Source organism: Miscanthus floridulus, chromosome 2 (assembly GCF_019320115.1).
Source record: "Miscanthus floridulus cultivar M001 chromosome 2, ASM1932011v1, whole genome shotgun sequence".
Lineage (NCBI taxonomy): Eukaryota > Viridiplantae > Streptophyta > Magnoliopsida > Poales > Poaceae > Miscanthus > Miscanthus floridulus.
This window is the reverse complement of record NC_089581.1, coordinates 174384423-174404169: the sequence shown is the minus strand read 5'-3', so window position 1 is coordinate 174404169 and position 19747 is coordinate 174384423. Positions and strand designations below refer to the sequence as shown.

The 19747-nt window shown below is 46.1% G+C and overlaps 1 protein-coding gene and 1 pseudogene across 1 annotated transcript; both read right to left on the bottom strand.

The window, feature by feature from the left end:
- Nucleotides 1–1649: 1649 nt before the first annotated feature.
- LOC136537481 (uncharacterized) lies at nt 1650–2469 on the bottom strand (annotated as a pseudogene).
- Nucleotides 2470–4581: 2112 nt separating this feature from the next.
- On the bottom strand, nt 4582–6670 carry LOC136540742 (uncharacterized). Its single transcript, XM_066532756.1, has 3 exons — nt 6518–6670; nt 5581–5751; nt 4582–4809 (listed from the first exon to the last, which is right to left on the bottom strand). Exons 1-3 carry the CDS (start codon nt 6605–6607, stop codon nt 4726–4728), a joined length of 345 nt encoding a protein of 114 aa, XP_066388853.1. The 5' UTR covers nt 6608–6670; the 3' UTR covers nt 4582–4725.
- Nucleotides 6671–19747: the final 13077 nt, after the last annotated feature.

Below are 19747 nucleotides of genomic sequence, written 5' to 3'. Positions count from 1 at the left end.
GTCATTGGGTAGACAGACTCTCTCATTTTCTTCACTCGCAGCGCAAGGCTGCCTGTGTACTGCCGTTTGCTGAATAAGGTGCGGTGACGTACACTAGACATGATCCCATCCGAGACTTGGATCATCGCTGGTTCGTGTCGTCGGTTTCGTGGAATTTTCACTGGTCCCTTTATGAGGTCGTCCCACGTGGTCAACCTCCACGTCCACGAGGTCAGCTTAGCTTTCCGGGCTGCGGCTGCGGCTGCGGCTGCGGCTGCGGCTGGCTGACCCGCCCCGAGGTGGCACCGCCCCCCCAGGGATGCAAATGCGTATGCATGCACCGCTGCGCTGACCGCTCCCTGCGCCCGACGCCCGTGACTCTGCTCTGCTGCCGGCTGCCGCCGTCTCCGTCGTCCCGTCCGCCCGCTCGCCGCCTGCGCCTGCGCCCCTGCGTGATCGCTGGCACCGTCATCGCAACTCGAAGCCATTTGGAGTAACCCGGCATCGGAACTCGCAGGTGGTGGTGGTGGTGGTGGTGCAGTGTCACCAATGTTTTCAGGCTTGTCCCGGGGCTTCACCGTTCAGGAAAGGAGATGAATGAGATGCTGCGGCTCAGCGGCTCCGAGCCACTTCAGCTGCCTATCAAGTCGGGTGGGGTGATCGTCTGCTTGAGGTGATCAGAATCCTCCTCCCTCCTCTGTTTGTCTGTTACAGTACGTTGCACTGCTCCTATTTGCAGAGAGCCGAACCTAACCGCCCCTCTAGCATCTTCTTTCTAGCTTTCTTAGCTCCTCCATTGCATGTAAGCAAGGAACTCGGACACAGAGAGACCGGAGAGTCCGGCACGCCGCCGCATCGACGACGACGACGGCGGCAAGGCGAGGCTTGCATTGCATGATTGACGGCGATCAACGACTGTTGCTGATGGAGCTACAAGCCTAAAACCGGAGGTAATGTAGCCATCATGCCTGCGTCTGCTAAATGCTCACTAGCAGGAGTAGTATAAAGAACAAGAAAGAGACCTACCGGTCCGGCTGCTCTGCTCATCCTCTCCCCGTCCGTCCACTTGCCTCGGATATCATGATCTACAATGCCCAAGACGTCCATTCCAAGGAATAGCAGTACTTGTCCTACAATCACTGAGCCACGGAACACTTTGCCTTCTCGTCACATCTCTGTCGACTTGTGGTATTATCAAAGAAAGAAACTCTAGCTCTTCCCGTTCATCAGACTTCGTTTATTCTGAAGGACACGCCACTGCAAGTACCAAGACTGTTTCTTCACAAACCTGGGATTCTGACATTACTGGCCTACAATTGAGCCCTTGTTTAGTTCCATGAATTTGGATTTTGGGTCTACTGTAGCATGTTCGTTTTTATTTGGCAAATAGTGTTCAAACATGGACTAATTAGGCTTAAAACGTTCGTCTCGTAATTTCCCACCAAACTGTGCAATTAGTTTTTTTTTTCGTCTACATTTAATGCTCCATGCAAAGGCCGCAAACATTCGATGTGACAGGTACTGTAGTAACTTTTTGGAAATTGGGGTGGAACTAAACAAGGTCTGAAGTATTGAACCACCGAATATTTCTGCCAGTACTACATGTAGTACAAACCCAAATCCATGTGAAAAGAGTTGGGGGTGGTAGTAGCATTTGTGGAACGCGGAAGTTCAGTGGGATGTTTTCATGTTCATCAGGTGTAGAATTCTACTACATCTGAATTTCGTATTCAAATGGAAACCCCGCGTTCTACAAACGGCCCAACATGCATGTGGCATGCCAACTAACCAAAATCCACGCGACCGATCAAAGAAAGCATCTTGCAATTTACTACAGCACTTCGCCTAGTTGTGCTAGCAGCAAGCTGTTGTTCGTTCCGATTCACACAAGATCAGGGGAACAAAAGACGAGACCGGAGGAAAAAAAAAATGTACACCCAAGGCAAGGCCCAGAGCCTCAACTGAATCTGCGATCCTGCATGCCGCCGGCCGCGCACGGACCAATCATCATCATCATCGTCGTCGCTCCGGGTCCGGGGCCGGGCGGACGGGCGGTGGCTGGTGGTCGCGGAGGCGGCCGAGCCAGCGGCATGCGCCGGAGGCGAAGAGGGAGAGCCAGGCGAGGAGCGGCGTGCCGAGCAGGACGAGGCCGACGGGCACCATCCAGAGCTGCTGGTGCGCCGGGTGGAACGCCAGCGCCCACCACACCAGCACGCCGGCACCCGCCAGCCCCACGCCCGCCACGGCCGCCCCGCACGCCCACGTCGTCGTCGCCGCCGGCCTCTGCTCCGCCACGGCGCCGCCCATCTCCAGCTCGACGTGCTCGGCGCCCCTCGTCACACCGCCGCCGCCTTATCCGCCGCACCCGCACCCGCACGCGCCGTGACACAGGGCAGGCAGGCAGGCTAGGCTAGGCTACGTGAACGTGGTGAAGTAAGTCGCGCGTGCTGGAATATACAGTGGGGGTGTGAGTACGCGGGGGAGGATCATGTGGGCGGGGTTATCTGGTGACGCCAACCCCGGGCCAGGCCGCTCGGGTCTCGGTTCACGCGGCGCGGCACCGGGGCTGTTATTCCAGTTTCCACGTCAGGAGAGGACCGGCGGAAATCGCCCCGATCGTTTAAAAGACGGGGGCGTTGGCCCTATAGAATTCTATATAACAAAGAATCGCCCCCGATCCGCTGCCTACCTGGCTCGTCCAGCTCCAGCCAGCTTAAAACTGGCAGGTCTCCTTTTGGTTGCTCTGGATAACAAAGCGTTTTGACGGCGCCGCGGACAACGGTGTGACCGACAGCAGGTAGCAGGGCGGCGTAGAGCTCTGCCGTGGCGGCCGCCGGGCGCCGGCGTCTCTTGTTTATCCTCTTGTCCGGCGCCCTGCCCTGCCCCGAGAGGACGGACGGCGCTTGTCGCGTCGGCGTCGTGTACGTGAGGGTGAGAGGGAGACGGCGCGCGGTGGCGGTGCACGGTGTAGACTGCGGAGCTCAAGGTCTGGCTCGTCACGTCACGTGCAGCTGGGTGCCTGGGAGGGAGCGTGTGGTGTGTTGTTCTGGCCTTTCTGGCGGGTCCGCGCTGGATTGTTTGTCAGGTGACGGCTGTCCTCCGCTTCATTCCTTCTGCAGGAGTAGGAATCTGGATTTCTTGGGATTAATTAACGGGTGCACACATTTTATCGTCAATGCATACACCAGCTATGCTGGACTGGCACTACTATTGAACCAGTAGACTATAAAAACAGATATTGCATTGCTGCAGGGGTCCCCGTCCCAGCCTGGCTAGGCTGGGCTCCAAGCTCCGGATCAAAATGGGTCAGGATTCAGGTGTCAGGACGGACAAAAATCACAGAATCGAAGCCTGTGGTCTGAGGCCGCTCCTACTCCGTCTGTTGCCTAGGAATATTTGCTCTAGGCCGAACCACCACTGATGCTGACATGTGATATGTTGCATTACATCTGTTCAGTGGCAGGAGCACATCCCTCGCCAAAACCTGCTCGGGGGGGAGTAGATGACGGGCATTATGGCTGATGGCTAGTGGCTGCCCACCATTTGTTCTTTTCTGAACAAGGCCCCGTGTCCGGCGCAGTTTCAGGTTTCAGCAACAGAAAGTAGAACAGCACGCTGGCCCCGGGAGCCGGGAATATGGAATATTTGAGGTAAGAAATCACTCGATGCGAATGCATGACAAGTTGACAAACACGAATCATGCAGCCAGCCGAGAGGACGAGGATGACGACGACGGTGACGAGACGATTCCCCCCTTCAGTCCTCTCTGGACTTCTTTTTCTCCACGTCACACCAGTAATTTTCTGGCGATTTTCTTTTCCACACCGACCGCTGGACGTCGCTGCCGCCTAATTGATTCGTACGCCGATTGATGGCAGCTTAGCCATAAACCAAGCTTTCCTTCGTGGCAATTATGGTGTTGCTCACTGGCTGCTCTGGAGCTGACGGATCAGAGCAAACTGTGACCTACCTGACGACGCGAGCTTCCCTTTCGCTTGAACCTATCAGCCATGCTACAATATTTTTGTCAGGCTGGTTTTTTACGAAACACACACAGCATTCTCCGCCGCTCGTTGTAGCAGTAGTTAAAATTTTAGTCTAGTGGCCACGGTTCCTACCGCAACTCGCAACTCCACTGCTCCCAATAAAATTGCAGCCTAGTGGCCACGGTCCTACAACACTTGGAATCACATGCAAATAGTACATTACTCCTCCATTGTAATCTACACTACCTTTCGTAAAGTGAAGATCGGGCAGTGAAAGCTCCTCAAAAGGTTTTCTCCAACGGGGGAAAAGTCTTTTAACGTCATTGCGCACTGGCTCGGTTCTAGGCTTCGAGCCGACCTATCGAAATCCTCTAAAAAAGCCGACCTGTCGAAAGCCCATTTGATATGCTCTCCTCATGCGGCAGATAACGTAAGCGTGAAAGAACCGACCAGGCACTAGCCATGTGTCTGGTCACAGCTTGATTTGTCTCACCATGAAATAAAAATAAAATCAATTCACCACATACATACAATTACAGCGATAATTCTCAATGTACCAGCACCATGGGGAATGTCAAATGTCTAGGAGAGGAGCTGTACTACTGAACAAATAATAAGCTGAAGTGACAGCTTGCAGAACATAATTGGTACATTGTATTAGCCGAATGACAAAGTCATGGTCGGATTGGGAAAAATAAAAGAAATATATAAGCAGGCTCAGCTTATGTTACAGCTAACCCTAGTGGTCAAAAACTTCCTCCTAATCTGAGTTCTGTTTATCCTCGATGCTTGACTTGCTGAGGATAAAGACGCCAAGAATGATAAGACTGGCACCTGCAAACCACTGCATAAACGTGTCTCATGTAAAAAAAAAGGGAGCTGTGTTCAGAAAATTAGAAAGTAGTCTCTAAACAATTATGCCAATTAAAGAAAAGAAAATAAGCAAACATCTGTAAGAATTAACAAATAACTGAAATCACGTTAAATCTTGCAATAGTCGATTTGTCGATTATGGCAAGGCTTAATGACATAGACCATGTAGTATTTCAGATACAGATCTTAAAGTATCATGGTGTATATCAAATGCACATGACCAATGATCCACCTTTCTGAAGCAAGCTAGTGTGCTGGATCATTTTTGTCGTCTAGCAATTAGCTGTTCCAGTGTGTTATTATTGCTAAAAAATAGTGTTAAATCTCAATATACCACTGTCAGAAGAGGACACTAAATTGAAAATCCTTTTTATCATGAGACTCATCGCATACGCAATAATGCTTTCTTCGACTAACTGGAAGAAAAGACTTATGACTTGTTTGACTGCACTCCAATCCACATGAGTTGAGAGGCATTGAGATGCAAATTACACACGGCAGAAACCACCCTAACAAGTTGAAAATGCAGCCTCACTTGATGGAGTCCGATTAAATTCTACAACCCCTGCTGAGGGAGGGGGGGGGGGGGGGCGCTCTGTAAATCCTTGTATTTACCTCATCTATAGGTTGCTTGGAATTTCAATCAAAGGGGGAATTAGAAAGTTAGAGAGAGATCATATATAGAACAAATAAAGTCCGATTATGTTCACTTTTAAAACCAAGAATTCCCGTGTTATGTTACCTTAGAAGGCAGGGGCTCTTCAAACAGGAAATACCCTGCAAGCCCAGACGAGATGAAGTTGGCTGCGAAGTTTGTCACTGTTGCCTGGAGGGATGACAAAGCTTTGAGGCTGTTGACATAGCACCCCCACATTGTCACATTGAAAAGTATCACCATGCCATATTTCAGCAACTGCATTAGATCCGATCAAAGTGACAGAGTATCCTGTGTCAGTGTCATGAATCCGGGAACAGAAAGTCGGTGCCATGAATCAGGGAACAGAAAGCATTGGCATATTATAAGAAGAGTTATTTTTTAGTTTCCCTTGATAAAGGAGTGCATGCTTGTTTTCCCATTTTCCGGATAGATGGCATTTTTCATCTCTTGTCCAAGATAAACTTTAGCAACAAGGCTTGAGATTTGAACTCCAGATTAAGTTGATAATGTGCTGGTTATTGGCCCATAGGAGGAATCCCCCTTTCTTTTGAAGCAGACATTCCCTTTTTTCGGTTTCTTTGTAAAGATATATGATTATATCTGCGTTGCTTGCACCACTTCTAGCTTAGAAAATGGTTCTACCTCATCTGCACTATAAAGCAGGGATAGGACCATTGGATAAATATAAATTAGTGAGCTATTCGTCACAAACTTAAGCTAATACTCTAGCGAATCATAAAAACCGATTGATTTCCCTTTTCAAACACGTTATGATGTATGTGCGTAATTTCTACCGGTGCTCCCATTTGTGTTCAGTATAAACAAAGAGGCTCAAACCTACGGTCAAATCCTCCGACACAAACTTCCGGATTTAGGAAACTAGTCGATGACCCCGAAAATTCATCATCCAAGCTCATTGACTAGGCCGAAGCTCCGAAGCCGAGACCAAAAAGGAATCTCGGATCGTACAGGGAGGGCGAGCGGTAGAGAGGGAGGAAGGGGTAGGCTGGTGGCGCGGTACCAGAGTGGAGAAGAACTTGGCGGAGATGGCGGCAAGCGCGGCGTTGAAGCCCGCCGCGAGAGCCCACCCGTAGCCGCCGCCGTTCGCCATCCCTCAACCTCGCCGTAGATCCGCTCAGCCGACTGGTGCTGGCGCTGGACCGGTGGTGGAAAGGAAATCTGCAGGACGCGGGGACCCAAAGGGCTGCACGAAGACGGGAAGCGCGCGCTACTGGGCTGAGGAGGCCCAAATGTGAGGCCCGAACGCCGTGCTTTCCAGCGTGGTACATGGGCCCTCCTGTATAAAACACAATGGCGGTGGCAGTAAGGCCTGCTTCTGGCTTTGATCAACAAGGCCCGTACGCATACCGCGCGCCGGTCGTGACTCGTGAGTCGTGACTCGTGAGTCGATCGTCGGGACCTCGTCGGCGAAGGCGGACACCGCGGGGTGGCCCGGTTGGGGTCGTCGTCCCCACACCCCGCGCCGGCGTTGCCCTACCCCTAAGGTCCCGTTCTTACGTTTTTAAATCCGACTTGATTCACTTCTTTTTTTATTCAAAACAGTATTTTCTTTCATAAATTCCTACATAATTCCTCCAAACCATCCAAATTTTTCCACAATCATACCAGCCGAACACCATGTGCAAAGACAGCCAGGAGGTTTGCCTAGAAGCAGCCACCCTTTAAATAATGCGTAATAGCTCACTGATCGAGCGCCCTTGTGCTAAAGATGAACGGGGCTAAGCGATCTACCAAAGCTGTGGGATGTCAAAATGCATCGGTAGGGGAGCGTTCCGCCGTAGAGGGAAGCAAACGCGAAAATGGGGGTCGACGAAGCGAAAGCGAGAATGTCGGCTTGAGTAACGAAAACGTTGGTGAGAATCCAATGCCCCGAAAACCCAAGGTTTCCTCCGTAAGGTTCGTCCACGGAGGGTGAGTAAGGGCCTAATATCAGGCCGAAAGGCGTACATGAACCACAGGCAACTGATCCGGCTACTGCAATAAACAGGTACGCGATGTGATTCTAAACTTCGACGCCTTGCTCGGGTCCATAACTTCTCCTAAACAAGCAGCGAAATTCTAGTGGTCGTGCAGGAGGAAAATGCATTTTGATGGGGGCGCGTGGGGATGTGGAGGAACCCACATGTTTGGATGTGTGGCAAGCTTTGTCCTGGCCTGCGCCGGTAGGGTTTGGGAAAGCAAAATTTGCGGCTCGTGTTTGGCCTAGCATAAGAATTTGCTAGCCGAGACAAACTAGCAGCCTAGGAACCAAGCGACAACGCATCATTTTGTAGAAAACCGATGAGCGACTACGCATCATTTTCCACCACCGATGCAGGGATGCTAGTCTAGAATTATTTCCTCTATCACTAAACAGTGCCGGTTCTATGATTTTTAGGGCTCTCTGTCAATCTCGTCGCAACGGCCCTCCATGTATAAAATCTTATAATATATAGACACTAATTTTACTTGCAAAACGAAAGCAAATTCAATAACATATTTTTAATTTAACATGTCTGATAATTATAGAGGAACAATGTAAATTAAGCAATATATTTATAGATGTATGATAATTATCGAGGAACAATGTAGATTAAAAAAGCAATATATTCGCTTTCTTTTCTCACACATAACAAATGTTTCTTAGGTGACATTCTAAAATTCTAACACCTAAATTAAAACAAAAATATGACTATATGGGTATAAAGTACTAGAAGTCTGAAATACTATACAAATAATTAATTTGGATTAAAAAGAAAAAGAAAAAAAATACCTTGGGCCTAAACAATTGATCGGTGATCGCAATTCGTAAGAAACCAAGAATCAAGATGTCGTCGTCGTAGAGCCCTGCCAGGTCGTCGTCCTCGTGCGCCGTGTACGTGTCTCCGGTAGTATAGCTCTTCGTGGCGGCGCGGCTCGCCAACTCCGCGTGTGTAAGGCGCACGTCGCGAACTCACGATCAGAGTATGCTGTGTGCAGCGTGACTCCTCGCCTCCTCTTTATCCGAGGGCCATGGGGAAATGAAACTAGGAAAGAAATGCCGATGCTGTCTTTTTGGGCCACCTAGTCAGTTCTATGTCTCTCTTCTTATTAGTTTGCTAGTGCCTAATGGACTATAAGACCTGGTGAAAGGTCCTAATGGCTAGAGGGGGGGTGAATAGCCTAATAAAAATTTCTACAACAACACTTAACCAAATGGTTAGACAATTATGAGGCGAAGCGAGTGTTGCGCTAGCCTACTCAAAATGCAAGCCACCTACCACAATTCTAGTTTAGATAGTGTCAATTCACACAAGAGCAATGACACTACCCTATGTTAGTGTGCTCTCAAAGGCTAACTAAAGAGCCACACCAACCAAGCATGCAAGCTCTCACAACTAGCTACACTAAAGAGCTTGTCAACTAGTTTGCGGTAAAGTAAAGAGAGTGATCAAGAGGGTTATACCGCCGTGTAGATGAATGAACCAATCAATCACGAAGATGAATAACAATGATAACCAATCACCTCGGAATCAATGATGAACACAATGATTTTTACCAAGGTTCACTTGCTTGCCGGCAAGCTAGTCCTCGTTGTGGCGATTCACTCACTTGGAGGTTCACGTGCTAATTGGCTTCACACGCCAAACCCTCAATAGGGTGCCGCACAACCAACACAAGATGAGGATCACACAAGCCACGAGCAATCCACTAGAGTACCTTTTGGCGCTCCGCCGAGGAAAGGTCAAGAACCCCTCACAATCACCATGATCGGAGCCGGAGACAATCACCACCTCCGCTCGACGATCCTCGCTGCTCCAAGCCGTCTAGGTGGCAGCAACCACCAAGAGTAACAAGCGAAATCCACAGCGAAACACGATCACTAAGTGCCTCTAGATGCAATCACTCAAGCAATGCACTTGGATCACTCCCAATCTCACTATGATGATGAATCAATGATGTAGATGAGTGAGAGTCCTTTGGCTAGGCTCACAAGGTTGCTATATCAATAAAAATGTGCAAGAGTTGTCCCTTGAGCCAGCCATGGGGCTATAAATAGAGCCCCCATCAAATAGAGCCGTTATACCCCTTCACTGGGCAAAACGCGCTCTGACCGGACGCTCCGGTCAAACTGACTGGACGCTGGCCCTCAGCGTCCGGTCGCCCGATGGACGCCACGCGTCACCACCTTCAAACGTTGTTCGTCAGATTCCAACGGCTACGAAGCTGACTGGACGCTCCGGTTAAAACTGACCGGACGCTGAAGCCCCAGCGTCTGGTCGTTTCCAGTAAGCTCCCCGAGGCATGTTTTTCTGACCGGACGCGTCCGGTCCACCTTGACCGGACGTAGCCAGCGTCCGGTGCTCAACCCTAGCCTACTGTGCCGTCTGACAGCTCGACCGGACGCAGCCTTTCAGCGTCCGGTCACTGAGTGACCCAGCGTCTGGTCAGTAGACCGACGCCAGCATCATTTTGACCAACTCCATTTCAACTCTAACTTCTTCACCTTTGCTCAAATGTGCCAAACACCAAGAATTTTGCATCTAGCGCAATAGAAAATAGACACTTCATTTTCCCAAAAGCACCTTGTGCACATGTGTTAGCATATTTTCACAAATATTATCAAGGGTGTTAGCACTCCACTAGATCCTAAATGCATATGCAATAAGTTAGAGCATCTAGTGGCACTTTGATAACCGCATTCCGATACGAGTTTCACCCCTCTTAATAGTACGGCTATCAAACCTAAATGTGATCACACTCTCTAAGTGTCTTGATCACCAAAACAAAATAGCTCCTATGGTTTATACCTTTGCCTTGAGCTTTTTGTTTTTCTCTTTCTTCATTTCAAGTTTAAGCCCTTGATCATCGCCATGCCATCATCATTGTCATGCTATGATCTTCATTAGCTTCTCTACTTGAAGTGTGCTACCTATGTCATGATCACTTGATAAACTAGGTTAGCACTTAGGGTTTCATCAATTCACCAAAACCAAACTAGAGCTTTCACCTGGGGGTTTGTATACCTGGACTTGGGTCCCTCCTCCACTTGGGCCCTCGGCCGTCGCACCTCATGCTCTACCCTAGGGCCGGCACTGTCACTAAAGTCTTGTTATCATCATTTGCAAGGAAGAAGCATCTGTATATGTTGAACATTGAACTCAAATCTCTTGTCTTCAATTCAGATGTCGATTGACATTTTCTACAGCACACCCCTTTCAGAACAAATTATTTCACACTGCGCCTATTCCAATAATCATAAGTTTATAATCATAAATAATATTATATATAATAAATGAAAAGGAGACAATGATTTATAATCACAAGTTTTTAATCATAAATTTCAAGATGATGATTTTGATCCTTAAGAATGTAGAGACACCAAGCCCTCCAAACAACTTCTGGCAAGAAAATGCGGTCCCAAACAATCAAACATTTTGACCCATAACATTTTTCATCATAGGTCTAGAGGAAGACCATCTCTATCCGTCTTAGGGAGGGGCGTACTGTTTTCTCTCTTTTTCCGGTTGTAAAGAAGGTTCATTGGCTCGTATCCTTTTTGAGAGGAAGCAATTTTAAGCTTGACTTTTGGTCAAGAAGACAATAGGTAGGGTTTGAATTTGCTTGTTTTGGAGCCCAAGGATTCCACTCACTCGCTACATGCTTGCTGGTTTCGAACTAATGTTGGATCATTCGTGGTTTTCTTTTTTTGGGTTTATCTCCTCACATGTTTGAGCAACAGGTAGAGAATTGGGAGGTTGTCTATGACATTCATAAGAACGATCCCGTTAATTGTGTTGTCATTTAATTCACCAAACTCACTATTGCTAGATGCACGGCGATAGAGGACCGAATAGTGCATAAGGATAGGTCATAAGCAGTGAGGACAGTGAGGACACCCCATGCTGAGCCAACAAGATCTATCACAACAGAGTTGTTGCCCTTGGAGGCATGTGCCTCCATCCCCTGTGTAGATTTTTCTAACCAATTTTAGAAATTATTACATTTATACACACTTGGCACTGGAGCTATAATAAGTGTTTAAAGCTTTTAGACCTTTTCTAAACTAAAATTTGACCAGCAAAAGGCTTTGAAAAAATTATAGGATGCGTGTAATTAAGTGTCTATAAGCCCTAAAATATGGTTAAGTACTAGGAGTGGCTAAGTATACTAACTTTTGGGCAAACTATCCTTGACAGGTACGCTAACTTGAGAACTTATTAATGCGATAGCATTGTGATTAGTTATATAATGAGTGCACATGTTTATGCCACGACTAGAATGATATACCAGTATACTACTATATGTTGGTACACTACTACACTCGGACCTTTCACAGCCACGTCGTAACCCCTATCGCAGTCCAATTTCCGCCTCGGTAGTAAACTATCGGCAGTGATAGTCATAGCCATCACCATCGGTATCTGAGATCGACTGGGGTGCACATTACACCGCCGTATTGGCTTATCATCCGTCAGTGATAAGGTCTTTACTTCCATCGCATTGGAGCATGACCTGCGCCATGTGGGTTTGCACTAACACCACCGCATGGCTTATGATCCATCCGTGATTGAAAGTGCAATCAAGCCCTAATTGTGGGTTTTGGTGATAATGACCACACAATTAGAGAACTAATGAGATTTATCGAGATGATAAGCAGAGAATTTATATTCAAGGATGTTACACAAAACGGAGGAGCCCCCAATTACAAATATAGATGGCTTCAAACTCAAAGGAGGTTTAAATTCTTTTATATATTGAATTTGAGTATAGAAAAAGTCATACTATAAAGGGGGACACAATGCTTAAGCTAATATGTGCTACCAAGTGCTCAAACAATCACATGCATCCTCAGATTCATAGCTAAGACAGTCTACAGTTCACTATTACCCTTGTTGTCTTACGTGGTGCGGCACTGCCGCGCTTGAAGAGAGGCACTGCCACACTTGAGTCGTGGTACAAGAAAGTTAGCGCCCACACTGAGTTTCCCTAGATGGCTCGAAACATATTAAAAGGTCTCGCCCGACCCCAAGGTCACGGGCTCCGTCTCACCCGACCCCTTGGTCACGGGCTCTGTCTCGCCCAACACCTTGGGTGCGGGCTCCATCTCGCCTGACCCCTTGGTCGTGGGCTCCATCTCGCTCGACCCTTTGGTCACGGGATCTGTCTCACCTGACCTCGAGGCCACGAGCTCTGTCTTGCCCGACCCCTTGGGTACAGTGACCGTTGGGGGCTGGGGGGTATATATATACCTTTCTCTTTCCTCCACAATGGCTCTCTGCCTCCATCTGCCTCTTCTTCCTCACTTCAGCACGCCCAAAATAGAGCAGGAGCTCTCTCTCTCCCTCCATTGTAGACCTCAAGCCCCCAAGCAAATCCATTTATTTCCCCATCAATCCTTGAGGGAAAAGGGTCCAAAACTCGATTAGAGAACAACTCCATTGATTCCCAAACTCTAAAGAGCACTTGGTTCACGTTTTAGTGGGTGGTTGTGTTTGTTACTCTTGGAGCTTGGCTCCTAGCCAGCTAGAGCATCGCCCATGGAGCTTGCCAACTTGTGTGGCAGCCCCGGGAGGTTTGTAACCATCTCTTGAAGTTAGTAAACTCACCCCTCATCTCAAGAATTAAGTCTCTTGATTTGAGAACAAGAAAGGGTTGGAAAGCCCTAAGCCTTAGTGGCTAACCTCAACAACATGGAGGTAGACAAGCCTTGGTTATGAGCCAAACCATGGGATAAATCATTGTGTCACTTGTGCTTGATTTATATTACTTGCATGACATATTATGGTTGAGGCGATTTCTAGGGTTTCTAGTCGATCTACTTGTGTGTGGTATTCTTACCACTTCTAGCTCTTGACCAGTGATTGTCATATCTATAGTAAGCTAGAAAATTTCTCTGATCTAAGTTTTCATTCATGGATTTTGAACTGTGTTTCAAACTTGTCTGCAGGTACGGTAGTGCCGCTGTTCTAGACTAGCAGTGCCATAGTCCGACAGTGCCGCCCTCTAGAGCAGCAGTGCCATTAGGTGAATTTGATAAAAGTTGAGTGATTGTTTTGATAGGCCTATTTACCCCCTTTAGACCAACCAGAGATCCTACAAGTGATATCAGAGTGGGGTTACCTCATATACGCTTCACCGCATGAGGTATGGAGCCTAGAGGAGGAACTAGTAGCGTGAAGTGGGTGAATGTCAACACGGACAGTAGTGAGCTGAGCACGTCGATAGCAAGCAACACTACGCTACCACATATTGAGGCTACCGATGCCGAAGGAGCTCTCAATGAGAATGAAAGAAGGAAAGAGGCAAGAAAGCTAAAAAGAGAAGCAAGAGAGAATAAGAAGGAGCAACGGTTAGAGAAGAAGTAAAGGAAAGAAGAAAGAAGGCTCAAGAGAGAACCAAGAAGAAAAAGAAGAGAAGCTAGGAAGAAGAAGGAAGAAGAAGAGAAGGCAACAAGTGCATCATCAAGCATATCAAGTAGTTTCAAAGATGGAGATGATGATGAGCCATACCAAGTGTTGGAGGAGAACAAGAAGGAGAAGAAAGGAAAGGGCAAGGCCAACAACAACAAATATGCCACCATATCCTTTAACTATTCTTCTATTCCTATGACTAACCATGATCGGAGATCTTTCATCAATGTGCCCGCGGGCAAGTTACCTCATTTCAATGGGACTAACTTTGCTAAGTGAAAGCACTTGATGAGAGCCTATCTTATAGGTCTTCACCCCAGCATTTAGGAGATTGTTTGCAATGGATTTGAGCCACCGGTTGATCTAAGAACCCAACACTAGAAGAGATGAGAATCATTCACCTCAATGGTCAAGCCACAAGTGTGTTGCTTAGTGCCTTGGATGGTGATGAGTACAATAGAGTGATTGGAGTTGATGTTGCCAAGCAAATATGGGACACTTTGCACCTAGCACATGAAGGGGTTGATAAAGTGAGAAAGGCAAGAATTGATTTGTTGATGTCAAAGCTCAATCGATTTGTAATTTTGGATGGAGAGGGGCCACAAGAGATGTTTGATAGGTTGATAACAATGGTGGGCAAGATTAGAGGTTATGGTTGTGATGAGCTAGATGATCATAAAGTTGTCAATATTATGTTGGAGGCTTATTCACCTAGAAATGAGACTGTAGTGACTCTAATTAGAGACAAGAAGATGTTTGAGTACTTCACACCAAATGATGTACTTGGGAGGATCTTGAGCTTTGACATGCAAAGAGAAGAAGCAAATGCGAGGAAAAAACTTGGAGAATTGCAAGCAAAGCTAGAGGCCATCAAGATCAAGGATGTAGCTCTCAAGGCTAACAAATAAAGCAAGCAAGGCTCTATAAGCAAGTCCAAGATCAATCAACAAGCTTCAACTGGCAAGCCCAAAACAAGCAAACAAGTTCAAGAAAGAGTAGAGACCACATCATCTTCAAGTGAAAGTGAAAATGATGATGATCAATATGAGAAAGTTGATGATGTTGCTCTCTTTATGAAGATGTATCACAAGGGGATAAAGAAGCAAGGCTACAAGGTTGTAAAGAGAAGCTTTCCAAACAAGAAAAAGAGGACATGCTATAATTGTGGAAGCACCAATCACTTCATTGCCAAGTGTCCATATGAAATCAAGGACAACAAATACAAAAAGGACAAGAAAGAGGAGAAGGCTGACCGTAGAAAGAGCAAGAAGTACATGGGAGAGGCTCACATTGAGCATGAATGGGACTCAACTAAAGAGAGCACAAGTGAAGAGGATGAGAAGGTTGCAACTATTGCTATTCACAAGTCATCCCCTACACCAAGGCTCTTCAACGATATGTCTGATGATGACCACTACTCCCCTCACATTTGTTTTATGGCAAAGCGTGAGAAGGTAAAATCCAAATCAAAGGCAAAATCTCCTCCACCGCCTAGTAATGTCTCTAGTAGTGATATTAGTGATAGCTCTAGTGATGATGAATCTAGTGATGAAGAAATAAACATGATAACTAAAAATTTGGTTGGAAAGATCAAATTATTCATCACTAAGCTAATGGAGGATTTAGAGAGCGTCCAAGCTGAGCTAGAATCTAGAGAAGAGACTCTTATTCAACAAGAGGATCTCGACATTGCTAGCAAAGAAGCTCTTGCATTAGAGAGAAGTGAGGTGGAATCCTTGCGCGAGGCCTTGGCCAAAGAGCAAGAGGAGCATGCTATCACAAAGAAAGCAAATAAAGCTCTCAAGAAAAAGTATTGCGACTTTGATGAAAAGCACAAAGAACTTGAGATGCAATATAGCATTCTTTGGGATAGCAACTCACATCTCACTAAGGCAAAGGAAACCTCTACTCATAGATTAGCCTGCACAGACCACGGTAGTGTCACGCAGCGGTAGTGATGCGGTGAAGGGTGGTAGTGCTGCACCCCGCAAAAATAGGAAGGCTATCAATTCTGCTCCTGATCAAACTAAGCCCAAGAAGAAGGTGTACTAGGAGAAACAGGTTTTCTAGAAGCCTAAGGAATTAGTGTGGACCACCAAGAATAAGTATGTCTATCAACCGAAGACTTATGTACCTCGACAAAGCTTAACATCATGCTTTGTTTTGAGGAACAACAACAGTGGGAAAGTGGTTGCAAAATATGTTGGAAAAGAAACCAACATATATAGGAATACTTCTATTTGGGTTCCTAAGATTCTTGTGACTAACATGCAAGGCCCCAAGTTAAATTAGGGACCTAAATCTAGAAACTAAACTTGTTTTGTAGGCATACTCCTCCGGTGGATCAAGTTGGGTGCATGATAGTGGATATACAAATCATATGACTGGAGAAAGGAGTATGTTCTCATCATATTCCCCGATGACACACTCAAATGAAAATATTATCTTTGGAGACAATTCAAAGGGGGATGTGATTGGTCTCGGTAAAGTTGCTATAACCCTTGAGCATTCAATTACAAATGTATTACATGCTGATTCGTTGAGTTATAATTTGTTGTCCGTTTCTCAATTGTGTGAGATGGGATACAATTGTCTCTTTATAGATAAGGGTGTGGAAGTCTTTAGAAGGGATGATTCCTCTATTGTCTTTACGGGTCAATTAAAGAACAAACTTTACTTAGTTGATTTCAACAAAAATAAAGCTAAGCTTGAGACTTGTTTAGTGGCAAAATCTAGCATGGGTTGGCTTTGGCATCGCCGACTAGCCCATGTTGGGATGAGAAACTTGGCCAAATTTCTAAAAGATGAACACATCCTTGGACTAACAAATGTTCACTTTGAGAAAGATAGGATTTGTAGCGCTTGTCAAGCCGAAAAGCAAGTTTGAGCACCTCACCCACCAAAGAGCATCATGACCACCAAGCAACCATTAGAGCTAATACATATGGATCTCTTTGGACCAGTCGCATACCTAAGTATCAGGGGTAACAAATATGGTCTTGTTATTGTTGATGACTATTCCTATTTCACTTGGGTATTTTTCTTGCATGATAAGTGCCAAGTTCAAGAGAAGGTGAAGATATTTGTTGGAAGAGCTCAAAAGGAGTTTGGTCTTCCTATCAAGAAAGTGAGAAGCGACAATAGGACTAAATTCAAGAATACTCTAGTTGAGGAGTTTCTTGATGAAGAGGGCATCAAGCATGAGTTTTCAACTCCATACGCCCCTCAACAAAATGGTGTAGTAGAGAGGAAGAACCATACACTTATTGACATGGTAAGAACAATGCTAGATGAGTATAAGACATCAGACATCTTTTGGTGTGATGCCGTCAACACCACTTGCCATGCCATTAACCGCCTCTACCTACACAAGAAGTTGATGAAAACTTCATATGAGCTTCTAATCGATAACAAGCCTAAGGTGTCCTACTTTAGAGTGTTTGGGTGCAAGTGTTTCATACTTAACAAGAAACCCAAAATCTCTAAGTTTGCACCTAAAGTTGATGAATGTTTTCTTCTTGGTTATGGATCAAATGAGCATGCCTACCGTGTCTTCAACAAAACCTCCAGGAGAATTGAGATTGTGGTAGACGTGATATTTGATGAATCTAATGGCTCTCAAGTGGAGCAAGTCATATGAACTGTCTGGTCATAGGGCATGATCATCGTTGCATTACAGTAGGATCCACCCATGATGATCCTTTAGTCGGTGTCGGGTTACTAAATGATGTGGTGGTGATACACTATTAACCCCTGCCGCATCAGACGAATTGCGGCGGTGCTGTCCATCTGCTTCACCAATGGCGAGTGGCACGATGGTGATGACAAAACAACCAATGACCCTTACATCCGATGGTGACAGAATTGCATCCAGTTTTCATAATGTATTTACTAATTCAGCGGGCGTTAATAACTTACTGAACACACACCATATAGATATAATCATTACACATTATTCATTATGTCCATAATGAAGAGTACTTTTTTATAATAACAAGCGACACTAACATGACAACTGTGTCAACTCAAGAATTAACACAAGCGGTACATAAATAGGAGAATAAAGGTTATGCTCCCTACAGACTTACATAACGAAAATGAGGTAGATGTGCTCCACTCCTTTAGATTGGCTCTCCTGCTTGCAAGGCAAAGCTTCCATCAGCTTGGTAGCCAGTGCACCATTGAACCCCTCTTCTTTCTCCCTTAGCCATTGGAAGAAAATCTTTCAAAAGCACTCAGACTCCACAACCTACACAAAGCAGCAACATTAATAATATTCAACATACAAGTGCTTTAGTTACCAAGGTAAAATTAGACTGTACATAGAATCAAAACAACTGCCTACCTAAAGAAAGAAAAGCATATGCAACTTTACTGCTCTCCTACTGACTCCATGAACGAGGGAACATAAGGAAGATAGTGATGTCCCTCCGAACGTAGCCTCTAGGTAGGTCTAGGATACCGCATGACCTAGGCAAGAGGACAAGAACTTTTCTGAGGTTCATGTCATATGCGATCAGTGTTCTGTCTTGCCAACAAGGAAAATAAAATTCCATTCTAGGTGAACTACAACCACTCTGTAGTCCACATCATAAACATCATAACCAAATTGAATATTGTCCCATCCAAATATCTCTAGCGTGGTCACCATATGCTTCAATATCTAGTTATCAGTACCATAGTCTTCTAGGATCTAGAATGAAAGTTGATACTTCATGAACATATTAGCAGTATATAAACACAACTGACCCTGAGCTTCATGGATGGAGATTGCTTCACCACGTGGCCTATGAAATTTTCTCCATGTCTTTCCCTGCATAACAATAGCAACTATCTAGGACAACTCTAGCCAATGCATAGAACCATTAAGGAACACACTTGTCGAATATGTGCATACAACATCCTCGCCCCATTCAGATTCCTTAAATATCCATGCTGCACTCTTAGATGAGTAGATGCTCACACCTACGGACTTACCCACCCGCTTCTTCCCATATTCAATCACATGGAAGTACGAGAAGACTCTCGGATCAAACCCCAAGTGAGCTAAACCAAAAGAATGGTTGTTATCTAGCAGTAACCACCATTTGTTAGTCACCGGATTGTAGACAACATAGCGAAACCCAACGCACCAGCTGAACATGAGCCTGTGACAATAATCTAAGATCATAACATCCTGAATAGGGAAGGGCAAGAAGGCCAAAGAGGGGTATTCACCATTAATGCTGGTAAAGTTGTGTTTGCCTTTCCAGCTACGATAGAATAATCCGACGATAATCTGGGGTAGCTCCTTATGATACTCAGATTCATAGATGAGGTGGTTTCAGGAGTGATAGACACACTTGCAGCTACACAAGGAATGGGCGGTGAGGCATTGGAGGATGAGGATGAAGACATGGTCTATGAGGACGGCCACTTCGTTCCTCTTGTTGGGAGTCTCCTCCTCCATCTTGAGTTCTTGATTAGGATCTGGTGGAGCGGGGCCGACGATGGAAGTGGTGGCGCTGTCACCTAAATCAGAGAAGGAGCACCTATGGAGATTGGATCATTAGCTCCTTAGTAAACAGATGGAAGCTTGCTTCGTACTCAGATGAGTGATGAGGGAAAAATCCAAAAAAGATGGAGGGAAGTGCGAAAGTATTACCATTGCCTTTGGATCTTGTGGGATTGAGCTAGAGCGGCCATAGCGGTGATGAGTACCAGCCTAGTCACCGGTGGATCTATGCGGGCCTTTGCTGGTGAGGCGTACCGGTGTGGGGTACTAGGTTATCGATAGTGAGTGGCGGCTTACACCCTACTGGGTAAGGGTAGTTGCATAGTTCAGCACTAGGGAGCAAGGAGTGGCGATGAGGAACAAA

Bases quoted from the DNA above. Each gene is read 5' to 3' on its own strand.
- LOC136540742 (XM_066532756.1), bottom strand. From the start codon at position 6,607: ATGGCGAACGGCGGCGGCTACGGGTGGGCTCTCGCGGCGGGCTTCAAC. The intron at 5,752-6,517 runs GTACCGCGCCAC...GATCTAATGCAG, and splicing joins CCAAGTTCTTCTCCACTCTG to TTGCTGAAATATGGCATGGT. The intron at 4,810-5,580 runs GTAACATAACAC...ACGTTTATGCAG, and splicing joins AAGAGCCCCTGCCTTCTAAG to TGGTTTGCAGGTGCCAGTCT.